The 22,339-nt window shown below is 41.3% G+C and overlaps 1 protein-coding gene across 1 annotated transcript in view; it reads right to left on the bottom strand.

Annotated features, from left to right (window-relative positions):
- The window catches only part of PDGFRL (platelet derived growth factor receptor like), a 55,569-nt gene extending 35,608 nt beyond the window's left edge, over positions 1 to 19,961 (bottom strand). The window contains exons 1-2 of the mRNA XM_019738001.2: positions 19,780 to 19,961; positions 9,502 to 9,799 (exon numbers count right to left, since the gene is read on the bottom strand). Coding sequence (XP_019593560.2) covers positions 9,502 to 9,799; positions 19,780 to 19,834 — 353 coding nt within the window. The 5' untranslated portion in view covers positions 19,835 to 19,961. The remainder of the gene's footprint in view (positions 1 to 9,501; positions 9,800 to 19,779) is intronic.
- Positions 19,962 to 22,339: the final 2,378 nt, after the last annotated feature.

Below are 22,339 nucleotides of genomic sequence, written 5' to 3'. Positions count from 1 at the left end.
TGTTTTTGTATTTTTGATATTTTTGCCTGTGTTGAGTGTGAGTTATCGGTTGTTTTTACATGTGAGTGTATTTGGTTTTTTCTTCGTTGTTATTGTACTTGGTGATTTGCTTTGTTCTGAAATTGCCCTACACCAGGGCCCAGCCCAAGAGGCACAAGATTTAACACAACCAGAGGCCAACTCCACACCAAACCAGAGTATTACCGGGTTTGACCTACAAGTGACACACCCAGAGGGGATTCTCTACAGGCACAAGAGCCCATGGAGTCCAAGTCTCATTTGAGCAGTCAATTCTCATGCAGTTCACCCACTGTGGGCAGAGCCAAGTCTCACAACTAGTCAGCCTAGGAGTCAATCCTACCTCCTGACAAGCCAAAAGCAATTTAAGTTCAACTTTAACAGGACAATATACACAACACAAGGATCACCTTTGGAGCACATGCAGAGGAGGAGAAGAAGGAAGTGGTGCAAGTCAAATATAAAGGACACATACTACATAAGATAACCCAGTAAAAACCAAGAACCCTAGGGGATCTACCTAATACATCGAAGCAAACACCGAGAGTCAGCCAGAATGGGGAAACAAAGAAACATGTCCCAAATAAAAGAACAGAAGAAATCTTCAGAATTGGAACAAAATGAAATAGAGGTAACCAACTTATCAGAGACAAAGTTCAGAACACTGATGATAAGAATGTTTAAGGAGCTTAGTGATGACATAAAGAAGGATAGAGAAATCATAATGAACAACCAGTAAGAAATAAAGAATACAATAACTGAAATAAAGAACACACTTGAAGGAATTATGAGCAGGTTAGAGGAGGCAGAGGATTGAATCAGCGACTTAGAAGACAAGTTAGCAGAGATCATCCAAATGGAACAACAAAAAGAAAAAAGAATAAAAAAACAATGAAAATGGTTTAAGAGACCTATGGGATAACATCAAGTGCAACAAGATGCACATCACAGGAATACCAGAAGATGAAGAGAGGGAGCAAGGGATTGAGAACATATGTGAAGTAATAATGACTGAAAACTTCCCTAACTTGGTGAAGGAAACCGACATACAAGCCCAGGAAGTACAGAGAGTTCCAACCAGGATAAACCCAAACAGGTTCACACCAACACACATTATAGTTAAAATGGCAAAGGTGAAAGACAAAGAGAGAATCCTAAAAGCAGCAAGAAAAAGACAGTGGGTTACATACAAGGGAACTCCTATAGGACTATCAAATGACTTTTCTACAGAAACTTTGCAGGCCAAGAGGGAGTGGCAGGAGGTACTCAAAGTGATGAAAAACAAAGGCCTACAACCTAGATTGCTTTATCCAGCAGAGCTATCATTTAAAATTGAAGGAGAGATAAAGAGCTTCCCAGAAAAGAATAAGCTAAAGGAATTTATTACCACCAAGCCAGCATTGCAGGAAATATTAAAAGGGCTTCTGTAAACAGAAGAAAGATGAAAACAATCTAACTACAAATAAAAAAATGGTAATAACTATGTACCTATCAATAATCACTTTAAATGTAAATGGATTAACTGCTCCAATCAAAAGACATAGGGTGGCTCAGTGGTTAACAAAGCAAGACCCCTTGCATATACCATATACAAGAGATTCACCTCAGATCAAAAAGACAGGCTGAAAGTGAAGGGTTGGAGTAAGATATTTCATGCAAATGGAAATGAGAAAAAAGTTGGAGTTGCAATATTTATGTCTGACAAAACAGACTTTAAAGTGAAGAACATATTAAAAGACAAAGATGGGCACTATATAATAATAAAGGGATCGATCCAACAAGAGGACATAACCCGAGTAAACATCTATGTACCCAACATAGGAGCACCTAAATATATAAACAGATATTGACTGACATAAAGACAGAGATCAATAGTAACACTATCATAGTACGGGACTTCAACACACCCTGACAACAAGGGACAGGTCTTCCAGACAGAATATCAACATGGAAACAATGGCCTTAAATGACACATTGGGCCAGTTGGATTTAATCAACATTTTAAGAGCATTTCACTCCAAAGGTGCAGAATACATGTTCTTCTCAAGCGCACATGGAACATCTTCCAAGAGAGACCACATGTTAGGCCACAAAACAAGTCTTGATAAATTTAAGAAAATTGAAATCATACCAGTTGTCTTCTCTGACCACAGTGCTATGAAATTAGAAATCAACTACAGGAAAAAAAACTGGAAGACACACAAATATATGGAGACTGAATATCATGTTACTAAATAATGAATGGGTCAACAATGAGATCAAGGAAGAAATCAAAAGCTATCTCGAGACAAATGAAAATGAAAACACGATGACCCAAAATCTATGGGATGCAGTGAAAGCAGTTCTAAAAGGGAAATTCATAGCAATGTAGGCCTACCTAAAGAAACAAGAAAAATTACTAATCAACAATTTGTCTTCACACTTGAGGGATCTGGAAAAAGAACAGCAAAATATGCCCAAAGGGAATACAAGGAAGGAGATAGTAAAGATCAGAGCGGAAATAAATGAAATGGAGACCAAAAAAACAATACAAAAGATTAATGAATCCAAGAGCTGGTTTTTAGAGAAGATAAACAAAATCGACAAACCTTTAGCCAGACTCATCAAAAAAGAGAGAGAGGACCCAAATTAATAAAATCAGAAATGAAAGAGGAGACGTGACAACAGACACCGCAGAAATACAAAAAAAATTAAGAAATTACTATGAGCAACTATATGCCAAGAAATTAGACAATCTGGAAGAAATGGGCAATTTTCTAGAAGCATACAACCTTCCAAGGCTAATTCAAGAAGAAACAGAAAACTGACTAGACTGGTTACCACCAGGGAAATTGAATCAGTAATCAACAAGCTCCCAACAAACAAAAGCCCTGGACCAGACGGCTTTACAGGTGAATTTCATGAAACATTCAAAAAAGAACTATCACCTATTCTCCTCAAACTATTCCAAAAAATCCAGAAGGAGGGAAGGCTCCCAAACACTTTTTATGAAGTCACTATCACCCGGATCCCAAAATCAGACAAAGACATTACAGAAAAAGAAAACTACAGGCCGATATCACTAATGAACATAGATGCAAAAATCCTCAAAATATATTAGCGAACAGAATTCAGCAGTACATTAAAAAGATCATACACCATGATCAAGTGGGATTCATCCCTGGTATGCAACGGTGGTTCGACATCTGCAAATCAATTAATGTGATACACCACATTAACAAAATCAAAAATAAAAATCACATGATCATATCAATAGATGCATAAAAAGCATTTGATAAAATCCAGCAGCCATTTATGATAAAAACCCTTAAGAAAGTGGGAATAGAGGGATCATATCTCAACATAATAAAGGCCATATATGATAAACCCACAGCTAACATCATACTCAATGAGGAAAAGCTAAAACCATTCCCCTTAAGATCAGGAACAAGGCAAGGTTGCCCACTTTCTCCACTTCTATTCAACATAGTGCTGGAAGTTCTGGCCACAGCAATCAGACAAGAAAAAGCAATAAAAGGCATCCAAATTGGTAAGGAGGAAGTAAAACTGTCATTATATGCAGAGGACATGATACTATATATAGAGAACCCTAAACACTCCACCAAAAAACTATTAGAACTGATAAATGAATTTAGTAAAGTAGCAGATACAAAATTAACATTCAGAAATCAGTTGCATTTGTGCATACCAGTAATAAAATATCAGAAGGATAAATTAAGAAAACAATTCCATTTACAATTGCTTCAAAGACTATAAAATACCTGGGACTAATTTTAACAAAAGAAGTAAAAAATCTGTGTTCAGAAAATTATAAGACATTGAAGAGAGAAATTAAAGAAGATACAAATAGATGGAAACACATAACATGCTCATGGATAGGAAGAATTAATATCGTTAAAATGTCCATACTGCCTAAGGCAATATATAGATTCAACGCAATTCCTATCAATCTACCAAGGATATTTTTCACAGAAATAGAACATGTAATTCTAAATCTCATACAGAACCATAAAAAACTCTGGATAGCCTCTGCAATCTTGAGAAATAAGAACAAAGTGGGAGGTATAACGATACCTGACATCAAATTATACTACAAGGCTACAGTAATCAAAACAGCATGGCACTGGCATAAAAACAGACACATAGATCAATGGAACAGAATAGAGAGCCCAGAAATAAATCCATGCCTATATGGTCATTTAATCTACGACAATGGAAGCAAGAATTTACGGTGGGGTAAAGACAGACTATTCAATAATTGGTGCTGGGAAACTGGGACAGACACATGCAAAAAAATGAAGCTGGAACACCTCTTTACATCATAAACAAGAATAAATTCAAAATGGATTAAAGACTTAAATGTAAGATCTGAAACCATAAAACTCCTAGAAGAAAATATAGGAAGAAAGTTTACAGATATTACCTGGAGTAAGATTTTTACTGATATATCCCCTTGCGCAAAGGTAAGAGAAAAAATAAACTTGTGGGATTACATCAAACTAAAAAGTTTTTTCCCAGCAAAGGAAACCATCAATAAAACAAAAAGGGATCCTACTGAATGGGAGAAGATATTTGCCAATGATATAAACGATAAGAGGTTAATATCCAAAATTTATAAAAACACTCACTCAACTCAACTCCAAAAAAACAAACAACCCAATTAAAAAATGGGCAGAGGACATGAAGAGACATTTTTCTAAAGAGGACATACAGATGGCAAACAGACATGAAAAAATGCTCAACCTCACTAACCATCAGAGAAATGCAAATAAAAACCACAATGAGATACCACCTCACCCCAGTTAAAATGGCTATCATCAATAAATTAACAAACAAGTGCTGGCGAGGATGTGGAGAAAAGGGAACCCTCATGCATTGTTGGTGGGACTGCAGATTGGTGCAGCCACTGTGGAAAACAGTATGGAGGTATCTCAAAAATCTGAAAATGGAACTACGTTACGACCCAGCAATTCCACTCCTAGGTATCCATCCGGAGAAATCCAAAACTCTAATTCAAAAATCTTTATGCACTCCTATGTTTATTGCAGCACTATACACAATAGCCAAGACATGGAAACAACCGAAATGCCCATCGGTAGACGACTGGATTAAGAAACTGTGGTAGATTTATACAATGGAGTATTACGCAACCATAAAGAAGAATGAAATCTTACCATTTGCAACAATACGACGGACCTAGAGAACATTATGCTAAGTGAAATAAGTCAGACAGAGAAAGACAAATACAGTATGATCTCACTTATATGTGGAATCTAAAGAAAAGAATAAATGAATGAACTAATCAGAAACAGTCTCAGAGACATAGAGGAAAAGCTGAGGTTTGGTAGACGGGCGGGGGGTGGGGGGCGGGAGGGGATAAAGGGGGAAGGCAAGGGGATTAGAAAGCACAATCAGTAACCACAAGATTGCCACAGGGTTATGAAAGTCAATGTGGGGAATGTAATCAATAATGTTGTAAAGATTTTGTTGGGTATCCGATGGACACTTGTCTCATTAGGGAGACCACCTCAGGGATGGTGTAGGTGCCCAATCACCGCGCTGTACAGCTGGAGCTGAAGCTGAACAATAATGAATGTCAACTACTATATATATATATATACATATACATATACATATATATATATATATATATATTTATTTATTTATTTATTTATTTATTTATAAGAAGTGGAGGACAGCATTAGGAATAGAGACGGTGGAAATGGCTGTATGTGATGTCAGAGGGGTAGATGGGGGGAGGTTATCATTGTGTGAGGGATATAAATGATAAATGTCTAACTATTACATTGTTTTGTACACCTGAAACTAATGTAAAAAAAAAATGTTAAAAAAGAATTGTTAGCCAATCTGGAAAAGAAAGGAACTTCCTTAATGTGATAAAGACTATTTACAAACATACAAATAAAAAAGTAAAATAAATAAAATACGTTCATACTTTGTTGTTACCCTCCTTCCAATGTATACAGTGCACACATCAGCACTCAGTATAATTATCTTTAAATGTTGAATGAAGAATGCCTGACTAGGAATTGACTTCTGATATGATCCCTAAACCCCTAAGGAAACCAAAAAATATTTCCTGAGTTCTGGCATGAGTCAGGCATTATTCTTGGTATTAGGAATCTGAGGATGAGCCAAACAGACGTGGTATTTGCCCTCAAGGTATTTATGCTTTCATGGGGGAAGATGGACACAGGCCCCAGATTACAAAGAATTTATCAATTAAATAAAAGTGGGAAAAAGGTGTACAAACTTTCCTGGATCCTCTATATTAGAAGCCAGGTTAGCTATGCACAATTCCCTGATTTATGTGAGTGTTAGTCAGAATTAAATGTCCAAAAAGATCAATTAGATCACTTGGATTAGGGTTTCCAGGTGGGAATTCCCGCCCATTCTCAGGAATTTGTTTCGCTTCCCCATTCCCTAATCCCGAGAAAAGTTGGTCGGGAAATTGGGAAAATTGGCTCCTTGAACCCAGTATCGGCCGTCACTTTGTGGAAATGATTCATTGTGGAGAACAGAAAACAGTTTCTGTCTCGGGATTCAGGAATGGGAAAGCGAAAAAAATTCCTGAGAATGGGCAGGAATTCCTGCCTGGAAACCCTAACTTGGATTACTGCATTGCCTAGTAATAATTAGTTACAATTTATTGAACATTTACCACGGACCAGGCAGCGCTTATCATAGATAATACTATCTCCATATTCCAGATGAGGAAATTGGGTTCTAGGGAAATTACTGATCAAAGATCACTTTGCTGGTTAGTGGTAAAGGCAGGGTTCAAATCTAGCTGTGCCTCAGCCTGACCACTCTGTTCCATAACATTCTCTCACTTCTGGTCAGAAGATTAAATTTGGATAAATGTGGTAGTATGTGAACACAGTTTCAGAAAGCCACCAAAATTGCTTACAATAACCAGGTTTTGCTAGAAGCGCACTTGGGGAGCTTCCAACCCCAAAGCTGTCAGAACACTGGAAAGAACTCATTCCATGGAAAAAGAAAACACAGAATGAATACTTCTCTTCTATCCAAAAGTACCATGTTCCGGGAAAGATGTCAAGAGTCGATTTGTTGAATCTCTGGTGTCAAATAAATCGTGATTTTTGTTGTTGTTGTTTGATATAGAGTTATGACTAGATGTTTTTTTACATTTTTCACATTTTTTCAAAAAGTCCTTGGGGGCCCACATCTGTCTTTACTTTCTTATAAAGCCCCAACTGTGCTTTGAATGAATACGACTTAATGTTAAGTCAAAATTGGGTTTTTCAGCTCCTGGATATTTCTTTTCCATTCATGTTCACTTCACTTTGAGTCCTTAAGATATTTTCAAACATACTTTGGCTAATATAACTTCAAAAGTACTCCTAAAAAATACTAAATCTTTCAGGGCCAAATCATCCAGGTTTAGGATACTTTGTGTAAGTTAAAGACTAACTGTTCAGAATAATTTAAAATAGCTCAATTCTGGTTTTAAAGAAAAGTGTGTATACCTGACTTTGGTAAATTAAGACATTTAAAACGTAAATGGTAATATGTCTTTCCAGGTTTGTTCCAAGCAGGGGATACACACACACACACACACACACACACACACACACACACACACACACGTGCATATTTCAAGTGTGGAGATCAAAATGGGAAAAACTGTCGTATTCTATCACCCTTCACTCCTCATCTAACATAATATCCCATAAGAAAATGACTGTACAATTACATACCAGGAAGCCAGAAGAGTATCTTCAGAATAAAACTCTGAAGAGGTCTAAATGCCAGAAGTAAGATAGACAGAGAGGTATTACTTACAAATATATTTTGATTAATTTATACTCCAAGATGTATGTGTGCAAGAAAGAAGGAGATTGCCCTTCAGTCATTCAATACATAAAGCTAAATGCCAAGTACTCAGTTAAATTCCAGTGAAAAACAGATTTTTTTTCTTTTTTAAAAAGGAATTACAAATATAAAGAATTCTCAAAAAAGAATGTACCAGGGGCCATGGGAATGGAAACTTAGGGAGGCCTGACACGGGCTTCCCAGAGAAAGTGCCACTAGGCTGAAGTTAGCCAGGTGAAGATGGTGCCAAGAATGGTTCGGGCAAGTTTTAAGGCCCCAAAGGCCTAGAGTATTTGATGATCTCACAAGAGTCTAGCCAGAGAAAGCAGAGACACTAATCTAGAGATACACGACTCCACAGAGACTGTGGAGATCAGAGAGGGTCTCAGTAGTTATGTAAGGATGTTGGACTTTACCCCCAGTGGAAACCCACCAAGTGTTAAGTAGGAGAGTGACATGAGCAGATGATATTTGTAAACATCACGTTAGCTGCAGTGAGGAGGTTGGGAGGATACACCTTGGTGTGGTTACTGTGTATTGGGGAGGAGGGATGACACTGAGACTGGGGGCAGCAACACCAGAAATCGAAAGAGGACAGCCTTCTGGCTGTTAGAAGGCTGAATTGACTGAATTTGGTGATTGATTGGATGTGGGTGGGGAGTGACAGAAGAGGGAGCAGGCAAGGATACTCCTGTTTTCTGACTGAACAGCGGAGTGGATGGTGGTGTCCTGGAAGGAGATAAAGATTGGAGGTACATTTACATGGAAATATGAATCTGCTTTGAACATGCAGAGTTGAGATGCCTGAGACCCACATTCTTTCTTTCTCCCATTCTAGTCACCCCAAAGAGACAATATCCTGGTTTTCTCTACCTTACATCAAATGAAGAAAGGATTGGAGAGAATCTTATAAATCATGTAGTATGATCCCCTTCACTCTATGCATGAGGAAACTGAGACCCAGGGAGGTTAAGAGACGTAGCCAAGGACACACAGGACTCACATCCCCTAACCCCACAACCTCCTCCCAGAATCCACTGAAGCACACTGTTTTCTTGCTTTTCAGTTTTCATAATCATCACCTTAACCACTTTTCCTGAACAAGAAACCAGCCTCCTGGAGGTATTCATTCAAACATGAGAAGTTTTGGGCCTTCTTACCAACCAATGCCACTGAATATAAAAGTCACATACTCAGAAAAGTAATCAGAAGTCGTTGAAAAGTTCAAAACCGCTTAAGTTGGTCTCTGGTCAAGTTATTCCTAGGTATCTCCTGTTAGGTCATTTCAATTTTCATCATTATTACTTAAAAAATAACAAAGCATGGGTCCATTCTTTTTTACAATATGAATTCTTAAATATCTATCTCTATGCATCCAAGTTTCAATTGCTTGTCACATGGCTACCTATAAAATTTCACTCTTTTAGGCAACGTTGATAAGATTTGCAATAATTTTTTTTAACCGGTCAAAGAAGTAATAAAATCTATTGCATTTGCTCATCCAGTTTTCATTTTTATAAGCTGTTGGAGTGAAATGGTAGATGTTTAAAACAATACAGCATTTAACAAGGTAATGAAACCAAACACTTGACCCAAAGCAAGTAAAACAAATAAATAAATGTTTACCTGAGGCGGGAGTCCTTAAAGGTGTCAAGATATGTGGGGTAGCTCCATCCAATTTTATTCCCTTTACATCGAAGCTCTAGAGTTTGCCCTGCTGTCAGACTCAGGGTAGCAGCAGGTTTCTGAAAGCGACCTTTATCCATCATCTGCATCATTATAGATTGTGTCTTGGGCTGGGAATCAGCTGAGTCCCTGTCCTTTGTTTTAGGAATTTTGGGCTTCACCTTTTTGTTGGTGGGCTTGATTCTGTTCTCTCCTGGCTCCTTTGGACGCTTGTTCTTGGGAGGGTGTTGGCCAGTAACTAGTACAAATGTGAGGAGAGAACAATAAGCTGTTGTAGTAACACACCTGGATGGACTACTTAACACCTCAAATAGATGACTTTTTAATACCCCTCTTTTCATATACCAAAATTATTCCCAATAACAATCATTTTCTTGGTTCATTCTTTAGTTCTAAAAGAATTAACAACTGAAAGAGAATACATTTCAGCTTCAAAGATTTTATTCATATTCAGCAATACATTTCATGTATGAACTAAAATTTGCACTTAGGAAACAAAATATTTTTCCTTGTAATTCATACTAGTGATCTCTAAGGGGTCACACAGAATGGCAGAACTGAAGCCACTCAAGGCGGTCCGTTTCCTGTCTTTGCAATCTCAGTGCTATCATTGTGCAGTTTGAATCTACTGTTTAAATGCAAGAAAATGTTGTCTCCACTGAGTGGAGACACAAATGGCACTGCAAGCACACTCGGAAGATTTCGAACCATTACAAACTTTCTCCCAAATGCAGGGACAGTGGAGTCATTGTGTGTCAGAGGCTGACAGCATCCACATAGAATACAAGGTTTAACAAGGAACAAGTACTAAACCTGTGCTCATTTAAAGCTTACATATAAGCCATTCGAACTCAACAGTAACTGTAGCAGTGGTTGAGAACTTAGCCAACAAAATATTTTACAGGGAGGAGTATTTTATTACCAACATGGTTGAGAATTGCTGACGAAGGGTGAGAATAAAAACTGACCTACTTTAAGTCTGTTGTATTACGGTTTTCCCCTTCTTCACAAACAATGCTCCCCTTATGGCCTGCACACAGAAAAGACTGCTCCCACTGCCCTGCCCTTGATTTGCTTCTGGGCTCCAGGAATCTCAACTGTCCACCCAGCCCAGCAGCCAGGCGCTTGTCTCCAATGGATGAGAAGGAGACTGTGCAGTGATAGTCTGCCCATCTGTCTGCATTCGCTCAAAGACAACCTCGATATTTGGCCCCAGAATTACAAAATGTCCAAACTTATAGGCTCCTGGGAGGTCTTTTAGATAAAGTTCTCATGTTGTAAATTAAAAAACTAAAGGAGACCCTGAAAAGTTACATAAATTGCACAAAGCTGGTCACTGACAGAATGTGTGAGTAGAAGTCAGGTCTCTGGACTCCCATTCCAAGTGCTCACTTGCTATGTGTAGATAAACATCCTGTAGATATTTTGAAGAGATAACCACACAAACCTTGGCCCACTGAGGGAATGACAGGGCATTTGTATAAAATGGAGACATGGGATAAATAAAAAAAAATTGCTTTTTCCTTTATGATATATGTATTTATTTATCTCATACTACCTTCGTATAAGGCTTGGAGTGGTGCAAAGACATTGGAATTAGGATCAAGAGATGGAAAAAGGCACAAGGTATAAGCTCTTATGCCACTGGGCCAGGCAGGTGTGCCCGAGGGACAGCTGCTCCTGCTTCAATAGGCCGCTGCCATGAAAGGACACAGATCTGATTCCTCAAAGGATGGCAGAAATGCAGATTTCCTAAATGACAAATATCCAAAACTCACCTTTTTTATAAACGTCAGCTTTGAATCTCTGAGGTTAGAAGTCAGGTGGTCTTTTTTCCCCTGGGAGGGGTGGGGATGACCAGGAGGAGACACTGGGGGGGTTGCCAGGAACATCCGTCTTGATCTGGGCCGGTTACAGGGGTGTGTGCAGTTTCTGAGCATTTCATGAAGCCCTACTCTTATGATTTGTACCAAGAACTCAACTGATCTGGACTCAACTGTGTAATGATGAACTTGTATTCCTTTGCGTGTAGCCCTTGGCCTTTCCAAACAGGAGCCATTTCGCCTGACTCTTGGTTCAGCCTGGCCCAGGCTCTGGACCCAATCCCACTCCCAGCTCAGTATCAATGTCTACTCCTCAGCACACTGTCTCCTTTGGACTTGAACGCCTTGCTTCCTGAGCCATGCTCTCTTTTCCATGACCGCAGGTCCAACTGACCTCTTTCCTTCCCTAGGCCTGAGTCTCTTCCTCTTTTTCCTCAGGGTCATGGGCCCTACTGAGCTTTCTCTGTCTTTCCAGGCATCAGAGCTGTGTTCTTGAGCCCCAGTCTCCAAGGCGAGTGTCCCCAGTACCTGCCGTTGAACCTGCCCTTTGCCAAGACTTCCCCTTGCCCTGCACATTTGGTTTATTTATCCCCAGGATTCCAATGACAGAAGGAGGTGGGCAGTGGCACACAGGCATGCCCCAGCCTCCCAGAAAGAGAAGCACTGTAACCATGGAAACAGGTCAGACTAACAGAAGTACCCTAATCCAGCAACACCAATTGTCAAGCATAAGCCTCTGTTTTGCAACTGAATAAAAGTCACAGTATTTTTCTTAAGGTAGAAAATAAAAGCCTACTATTATGTCAAGCCATCTGTGACTGCAAGTGTTTTAGTCACACCATGCCTATGAGATTCATGAACCTCTGGATGGATGTCTGATATGGTGTGTTTTCTTTATCCCATGACAGGACTTCAAGCTATCAAAAATGACAAGTCAAAGAGGACATACAAATGGCAAATAGACACATGAAAAAATGCTCAACATCACTAATCATCAGAGAAATGCAAATCAAAACCACAATGAGATATCACCTCACCCCAGTCAGAATGGCTATCATCAACAAGACAAATAGTAACAAGTGTTGGAGAGGCTGTGGAGAAAAAGGAACCCTCATCCACTGTTGGTGGGAATGCAGACTGGTGCAGCCGCTATGGAAGGCAGTGTGGAGGTTCCTCAAAAAATTATGAATAGAATTACCATATGACCCAGCAATCCCTCTCCTGGGTATCTACCCAAAAAATCTGAAAACATTTATACATAAAGACACGTGTGCTCCAATGTTCATTGCAGCTTTGTTTACGGTGGCCAAGACATGGAAACAACCAAAATGTCCTTCGATAGATGAATGGATAAAGAAGTTGTGGTATATATACACAATGGAATACTATTCGGCGGTAAGAAAAGATGATATAGGAACATTTGTGACAACACAGATGGATCTTGAGAGTATAATGGTGAGCGAAATAAGTCAGACAGAAAAAGCAGAGAACCATGTGATTTCACTGATATGTGGTATATAAACCAAAAACAACAAAAGAACAAGACAAACAAATGAGAAACAGAAACTCATAGACACAGATAATAGTTTAGTGGTTACCAGAGGGTAAGGGGGGTGGGGGGTGGGAGATGAGGGTAAGGGGGATCAAATATATGGTGATGGAAGGAGAACTGACTCTGGGTGGTGAACACACAATGGGATTTACAGATGATGTAATACAGAATTGTATACCTGAAATCTATGTAATTTTACTAACACTCGTCACCCCAATAAATTAAAAAAAAAAAAAAATGACAAGAGCTCTCTGTAAACACTCTGGAATTTAGGCAGCCAGTACAACTTGTCTGACTTCTAAGCTATGAGATCCTTGTGGTTCTCCTCCTCAGGAATGCTTGGTTACATAGTTATGTATATTATGCATCCAAACACGTGCTATTACCCCTGCAAAGTAGTTGGACCTTTTGACAAAACAGGCCCACCAGTCCATCTAACCGGATAGTCGGTCCAGCTACCTGGCCATGGAATTGGGCAGCGGTTTATGATAATGACGCTAAGTTAAAAGAGACAGATACATGGCCCCAGAGACATCCAGACAGTGCTAAGATTGAGTGACTCCCCAGGTGTAACTTTTTAAAGAACATGGCTCTTCAGCCTAACTATGTAACCTATTTTCCAGAGGACTAAAAATTATAAGAATTTATATTATAGATAAATAAAAGTGATACTTTCAGAAATGGTAGGGGGGGTATTTTGGAGTGGGGTTCTCGAAAGGAGTAGGGAGAGAAAGGCTCTCATCTTTCTCCATTTTCATCTCCCGAGTATCATCACTTTCCCACCTTCTCAGTTTTGTACTGGAAAAGTGTATGTGTTCCTAGGGGTGTTTCATGAAGAATGGAAAAATGAGAGTGGGGCATGGCTCTCAGTTTATATAACTCGTTGGGGAACTCCTGAGTTGCTCAGCAAATTTATAGTGTGGTGGTTTTGATACTACCCTCAGGGCCGACCTTTCCCCTTAACTGCCCATGGGGAGAAAAACCAAACAGCTACAGGTCTTTGATGTTAAAGCCTGTTCACGTGTAATCCTCATCTAAGTAGCAGGCAGTGATTCTCCTACTGAATTTATTTTCTCCTCCCACACGGCCCTATAGAATTAGAGATTAATAGTCAGGTCACTTTTATTGAAAGAGGGTTGATAACAACCCTCAGTTGATGTTGAAGACTATAGCCCTTTGTCCAGCTTTGTAACATTTATTCATTCATTCTGGAGATGGGTGTTTGCCCAGCATCTCCTCGCTTGGGGATTCTAATGTATGCCTTGGAAAAGCATCTTCAGCCCCTTCAGGAAGGTTATGCTCTCATCCCTGGCATCAAGTTTTGTTTGACTTGGAACTCACTGACAAAACCCAGGGCATATCAAACAAAGAAACCACTTAGACAATGGTGCTGTGCGTGAGATTTGTGCAAATAATGTGAAACTTCTACAGTATCTTAACCTCTATGTATATCAAAAGGCAATGGCACGATAAGACTCTAGATCTGGAGTCAAAGGGTCTGGTTTTTCACTACCTTCTTAGTGACCTGGGATGAGCTACTTGGCCTTTGTGATCTCATTTTTTTTTCCACCTGTAAATTAGGAAGAATAATAGTTGCTTTGCCTCCAACACAAGTTTATCATGGAGCTCACCATGAGACATTATTGTGAGACAACCACAAAACAAGAGGTAGCACTTAGCATGCACTTTCTGTGGGTGAGATCCTGTTTTCAGCATTTTAAAATATTAACTCAATCCCCACCACAATCCAGGAGATAATCATTATTATCATACTCGTAGAATCCTCAATTTGCAGATGAGCAAACTGAGGCAGAGAGAGGCGAAGTGACTTCCCAAGGCCACACGGCTAGCAATGTGGCAGCCAGGACCTGAAGTCAATAAAGATATTTAATGGTTTGTGAATTTTACCACTTATTTCTCCGTAAAATATACTATATAGTAGTTTCAAACAATGAAATGGTAATGGACTTTCACGTTTATTTATCTACAACACAAATTCTTATATTTTTGAGGCCTCTGGAAATGTTCTTTAAAAAGTTAGACGTGAGATTTGGGAGTCACTCAATCCTAGGACTGTCTGGGTGTCTGTGGGACCCGTTATCTGTCTCCTTTAATTTAGCGTCATTATCATAAACCGCTGACCAATTCCATGGTCAGCCAGCTTGACCAACTATCTAGTTAGGTCTGATGGGTCATTTGGTTAAAAGGTCCAATTACTTCGCACTTGTACAGATGCATAAAAATATCATTTTCTTAAAACAGTAATTTCTAAGAATTAGACACTTATATTCCAGGATGAAGGCCTTACTTTAAAACATTTTTCAGGACGTCCATTAGAACAGAGTTGATCACACTCTCTTTTAAAATATGAAAGTATAATTGACGTATAACATTAGTTTCAGGTGTACAATATGATTTGATATTTGTAGACACATATTGTGAAATGATCACTCTCCTGTTGAAACACTTGACTTGCTTGGCTCCCAGGACACAGCACTGACTTGGTTTTTCTCCTGCATCACTGACAACTCCTCAGGCTGTTTGGCAGCCCTTCCTCATCTCCCTTTCCTGCCTGATCTGAGTCCCAAGGGCTTCATCCTGGCAATGCAATTGCTAATGACACTCAATCTCTAAGTGGTCTCATAGGGACCCCTGGGTGTTAGCACCATTTATATGCTGAGAGCTGCCTTGTTCTTGTCCTGACTTTGCCTCTAAACTCGGAGTCTGAATATCCTATCGCTTACTCAGCACTGCCACTTGGAAAGCTAGCCGGCATCTCAAATTGAACATGTCCACACTGAACTCTGGATGCCCTTCAGACTGGCTCCTTCCCCAGTGTCCCTTTATCAGTAAATGGCAATTCTATTCACCCAGTTGCTCAGGACAAAAACCCTCAGAGTCACACGATTCTTTTCTTTCTCTCCTAAGCCATGTCCAATCCAGCAGCAAATTTGCTTGGCTTTGCCTTCAAAATAGACCCTGAGCTCAATCTCTTCTCCCTCCAGCCACTGCAACCACCCTGGACCAAGATACTCTTCACCTAGATGATTAAAAATTGAGCTCATGTAGGCTCCCGGCTTCCACCCTAGCACTGACCTTTGAAAACATAAATCAGATCGTGGGCACGCCTCTGCTCAGGACTCTCCATGGCGTTCATCTAATTTCGAATAAAGCCCTGTGTCTTCCCATGCTCTACAAAGCTTTGCCACATCTCTGTCACATCTCCAGCCATGCTGGCCATGAGGACACCTGGAAGCTGTCATGCTTCCCATGCATTTGGATTGTCTTCTTTCAGACACCTGCAGCATTTGCTTCCTCCCTCCAGGCAGGCCTCTGACTCCCATCAACCATACTCTCACCCCCTCTGCAGCCTTCTCCGTCCTCTTACTGTGGTATGAGGTGAATTGCATTCCTAGAAAGATACACTGAAGTCCTAACCCCTGGTACTGGTGAATATGACCTTATTTGGAAATAAGGTCTTTGCAGATGTTATCAAAGTAAGAGGTGATCATTAGGGTAAACTCTAATACAATATGCTGCTATCCTTAGAAAAAGACACCCCCCCACACACACACACACAGGAAAATGTCACGTCAAGACAGTGACACAGAGGGAGAAGATGGCCAAGTGCCAACAGAGGCAGATATTGGGGTTATCTAGTTGCAAGCCAAGGAATGCCAAGGATTGCCAGCCACGAGCAGAAAGCTAGAAAGGCAAGGAAGGATCCTACCCCAAAAGTCACAGAGGGAACACAGTCCTGCTGACAGCTTGATCTTGAACTTCTATCCTCCAGAACTGTGCAAGAATAAAACTTCCTAACCCATCCTGCTTGTGGTACAGTATGTCAGCAGCCCTAAGAAATTCATACGCCCTGACTATTGATGCTTTGTGCTGCTTATCATTTCCTGAAATTTTATCATTACTCATTTATTTATTATCTGTCCTCTCCATTAGACTGTGAGTGCCACAAAGTAAGGGCTTTGCAACCTGGTGCAGGGAAAGCCATCGATTTACAGAGCCTCTCTCACGCCTCTGACCGGCACAGTCTCTTTCTTGCCCTTAAACTTTTTTGGCCCCAAGGATCACAGATTATTCTGTATGTCAAACATACAGGCCAAAATCCTAAGTGCTTTGAAGCATTCATTTGCACTTGTTAACAGTCAGAACTTGCATCATTCTTTTTTCATTATAAGAATGTCTTTACTCTCTTTTCCAAGGAATAAATTGAGACACAAAAATGATACAGAGCCTTGGTGAGAGGATCATCAGTATTGCTCTCCTTCCAGAGATCTGGCTGTATTGTCCTCACATCATAATGAATCTCTTTAGTCCTCCCAGAGAGATAACTTTTCACAGGATCCAAAATAAACTAATGATAGACTGAAGATCAAATTGGCATTGATCAAGGGTCTGGCAGAAGATCAACAAAACGGCAGTAAAAAATCATTCCTTATGCTTCATCATTGGATAAAATACATGGTTAATCAAAAGTTGTTAAGTGCCTGTGATTTTATAATTTTTAATGGAAAAAATAGCAGCATCCTGTCAACAAACACAGTGGTACATATTCCATGCATATGCTGAAAAATCAGGTGCTATGAGCTAAGGCTGACTCAAAGTGGGGTCTTGGGCTGTTTATTAACTATTCTCATGACTCACTTTCATGCCACAAGACCAATATGTGCCCTTCTAGCTCCCACTTGATACGAGGAGAAATAACATTACTTTTAAAAATGTAAAGCATTTTAGAATCAGGCCAGGCAAATATCACTGGGTTAGAGCACTATACACCCAACACGCATTTGCAGGAAGTATTTTACTGTTAGAAAGCTTCTCCTAGAAATGATCAGAGAGTGGAAAGGCCGTGGGATCAGTTTTGAGTCATGGGCCTTGTGTCCAGGTATTAAACCTCAGTTGGCTGAGAATGCAGCATATCTCAACCTGCCAATCAGAAACTGGCATAGCTTCCCATAATAAGCCACTCTCACTGGCCTGTTCCTGGGCCCCAGCCAGCCACTCGATAACTCAAAACAGCAAAAAAAAGAAAAATTCTTAATAGATTTAGGAAAACTGTTATATAATTTAACAAAGCAGATTTACTTTTATAATTACGTATTCAATATTTTATTCATAAATAGTCTATTCTATATATTTTAAAGTATATACTTTAAAAACAAAGCCATGGTGCTATTACCACACCTAAAATTTATCAATTATCTCTTATAAAATATTTAGTCTGTGTTCAACTTTCTCTGATTGTCTCATAAATGTTTATTGTGTGAATGACATTGGACTAAAACAGATGCTAACTGATTCAGGCAGTTCGTAATCATTCTTATGGTCTGGGCATACACAGGCCAGAAAAATTCAGGAGGCAGAAGCTGACACTGTTTCCTGAGCCTCTGAGGCAGGAATCCTGGGTGGATTGTCTAACCAAGTGAGTAGACTACTTGAAATTATTTTGTCTGGCTATCTCCTGGCCAGACAAAAAAATGATACCAAATACCACGTTTCCATCACTTTAGCAAGTGACATACAAGGACCTGCCAGGAGCATTTTAATATTACTTTTTACAACATGAACTTATGCCAACTCCCCTCTGGGCAAAGAGCACCTGTTGCTGCCCCCCCATAGAAATGCTCCCTACACTTTCTCCGGCGAGGCTCCAGGCTTAAGGATCCCTCGTGTTCAGCTTCAAGTCCCACAACCATCGGTGACTTTGCAAAATAAAATGTGCTATATTTTGGCAAATGCTTCTAGTTTCATGGAAAGAAAGGAACTGGTCAGGACTGAGTAGTGGATAAAATGTGAGCCAGGTTAAGCTGGCTCCAGCATGAGGTTGCATAACAGCAAAAGCTGCTTTTCAACCAAAACTAAGCAAAATTGTGGATGTAGCTGAGGAATTCCAAGGGAGAGCTGAAGATGCCAGGATGCACCTAGATGCCAAATATACTGTACAAATAACACCAATCAAATAAATAGTGGAGCCAGCAAAACAATTAAATGCTAACAGTAATATGGATATAGACATAGATACAAACAACACATTCACACACATAAAAAACGCCCGACCATGTGATTGTGAGTCTGCAAAACAGGGTGGGCCCAGCGGCACACATTGGAAATAGTGCAGAGGCACGAGGGCTCCCAGGTGCTGTACAAACATGCATTTTCTTCATCTTTTCCGATTCACTCAGATAGGACGGTCACGAACAGCTGTGGGGGTGGGGTTCGTTTTGAGGTTTAATGCATTGAAATATCTGGAGTAAGACTCAGGCAGATCTTGCGAGATTCAAGCCCAAGGTGTTAAGGGGAAACAAATCCAGGATTGTGGGTGGCAGGAGGAGGAGGACACTTAGAATTTTGCAAAAGAATCAGCAACTGCCTTGCTCAGGTAGCACCCGCCCTGAGAAGCAGAGATCCCGAGGCAAACGCGGCGGCTTGAATGGAGGTGGAAGGGATCCACCGTTCTGCACCACCTCCCAGAACGACACGTTGACACTGGGGGCTGGACCAGGCGCTGGCTGGGGGATGCTCGGCTTGCCAGCCGAGGGCTTTCTGGGAGCAGTGGAGCGATCCTGCTGGGGATCCTAAGGGTTGAGGTAGCTACCACCATCCCAGGAGCTCCCAGGGGAGGTGGAAAGAGGGAGGCAAGGAGACCCTACTAGGAAGGGGCAGGTGCAAGTGGCAAGGAGTGGCGCCAGGGTCAAGCCTCGGAAGGTCAGAAGATAGAGGAAAAACTGGCTGGAGGACAGGGAGGGCTGGGGGACGAACGGCGTGGGTTGGGTGGATCCCGGCTCAAGTTATGGCACAAACCCGATAGCCCCAGTCTGAATCACTCACCATCCTCTAGCGCTTCCTGCACGAGCAGAAGACCAAGCAGCAGCCAAAGCTTCATCTTCAGGGCAAAGGTTAGGGACAGAGGTGCTGGGGACAGCGTGTCCAAGGCACACGGACAGCACAGGGCGAGGGCAGGGGCGTGTGGAGAGGCGGCGGGCGGCGGGCGCCGCCTCCGGGCGGGAGCCACGGCGGGTCGGGGCGGGCGCCTGGAACGCCACAGCTGGAGGATTCGGTTTCATGAGGAGGAACACAGTTTTGGGGAAAAGTTTGGGGATTTTTTTTTTTTTTTTAATTCTCTGTATGTGTAATGTGATCTCTCCTGCCCCCTGGCGGAGCTGTGAAGCACAGCACTTTTTCCTGAGCGGAGATGAAGGGCTAAGGGTGAAATGTGAACTACAACAGTCACTCCTCCAATTTCTCCAACTCGGCGTTTCCCCAAATTTACCAACTTCAAGAAGGCCCAGCGTAATTCTGTGGGTACTGATGGGGTCACAATTAACAATAGTTGTCCAAATGTCAGCAGCACTCCCTGCCCCCCTAAGTATTTCTGTTCATTCCCTGGTCTATCACTTGCACTCACTCACAAAACCATTACCCTGGGGTGTTCCTGTGGACCGTGCCTGAGAACAGATCCAAGTAAACAGTACCTGCTCCGTTCTGCCCCCCAAAACACACACACACACACACACACACACACACACACACACTTCAAAGTCAAAATCAATGTTCTTGGCTTCTTCTAAATGTAGCATCTATTTTCTCCCAGGATGCTCCCCATTTCTAGCAAATTCTTCCCATAGACGGTTCATGAAGCATGCTGAGGTGATTAAAATGAAAAAGCATTGCAACCCAAGATATAAAAATACTGCTAAATTGTGCAGTATATGCTATTAATACTAGAGAAGTGCAGAGGTGAGTGCAGGTTTGGAGAGATGGGAAATCACAGAAGGGTGGGGCTTGAATTTGGAAAGCAGAGGAGGGAGAAGGGAAAATGGAGGAATGCATCCTCTAGGTTGGTTGGCAGGCCACTGGTCAGGAGAGAATGGGCTAAGGCACAAAGTAAGAACTGGCCTAGTAACTCTGGCTGGCCAGATTGGAAGGGCAGATTCACCGGGGGAGGAAAGTCGGAAATAAGACTGAACCAATAGTCTGGGGCTGTGGAAGGTAGGGCTGTGGTAGAGCAAGAATTTGGGTATCCATGTGCCTCTCTGCAGAGGGCCATCACAGGTTTCTGAGATTGCAAACTCATAAGATCAAAGCAACCTACAGGTGTGCACATGCCAATGAATTCCCCTAAGTGGCAAACAGGGCCTCCCTCACAGCCCATTTCATTCAAACATTACTAGTACTAAAGCTAGGGTAATTTGAAATAATAGGAAGAGGACTTCTCCCTCAACACCCAAGGGAAGAAGATCTGAAATTCATGAGAAACTGGTGCTTACCAGTCACTTCATGCCAGAGGAACCAAGGATTCTACCTTCCACCTCCAGCTCTGGCTTTAGTTTTGCCTTCCCTTGCATTGCAGTGGAGAGAACAACTGCCTGGGAGTACCAGAGACCAAAGTTCAGGTCCCATCACTGCCACTAGGTCTCAATCTTTTCCACAACTCACTTAAGTTCCCTAGATTTGGGGTTTCCCCTTGGTAAAGGGAGAGAACTAGATGATTTTCAACAGATGTTTACTGTGTTTGCTATCATAAATATGAAAGCTAAGACATCATTCCTACTTTTAAAGAGTAGACACTGGCCTGGAGATAAGAATTTAAACTACTGCAATGTGAAATATCACCTTCTGGGGAGCATTCTGTGCAAAAACTCTGGGAGCACACAGGAGTGACTAAATGGCCTGGGTTGGTCCCTACTGAGATCCCTTTTCATTCAGACCCCATGAAGTTTATAGCTTCACACTCACGCTGTGTTGGAGCCTGGAGTCCAGTCTACACGGCCTCTCCCTCACTCCATATAGTCACCAGGTCCCGCCTGGTCTACCTGCTGACTATGCATCATCCCTCTCTCATTATCCCTCACCTCACTGCCTGGGCTCAAGCTGTTATCTTCTCTCACGGGGATATGGCTACAGCCACCTAATTGGTCTCTCTGCCCCTCCATCTTGTACCTCAATCCACTCTTTCCTCAGCAATTAGCTGTCTTGAAATAAAACTCTACAAAAATTTAACACAATTTAAACCCTTCAAAGTCTCTGCAGCAAGGCTCAGACTCCAGAGTTCATGGCCCCTGCTGGCTTCTTCAGCTTTCTCTGTTGGTAGCCACTCCCTCTTCTACCCTCCACGCAAACAGTACATTCCCATCACCCACCCACCCAACCACCCTGTGGGCCACTGTTCCTGCTGCTCCCTCTGTCCCCAAAAGTCCCCTCCTCCATTTTACCACGTGCATGCCCTCTCGCCATACCCCAATCCCTGACCTAACTCATCCTACAAAACTTAGCTTAGACCTCACCTCCTCCCAGCTGAGCTAAGTACTTCTCTGGTGTGAATATTTCTATCATAGCACTTACAACATGCAGAATTTAGCTGTGAATCTGGTTATGCTTCTATCTCCTG

The sequence above is a fragment of the Rhinolophus sinicus genome, linkage group LG04 (genome assembly GCF_036562045.2).
Source record: "Rhinolophus sinicus isolate RSC01 linkage group LG04, ASM3656204v1, whole genome shotgun sequence".
NCBI classification, from domain to species: domain Eukaryota; kingdom Metazoa; phylum Chordata; class Mammalia; order Chiroptera; family Rhinolophidae; genus Rhinolophus; species Rhinolophus sinicus.
Note: the sequence above shows the minus strand (reverse complement) of the source record. Positions and strands in the feature narration are given on the sequence as shown.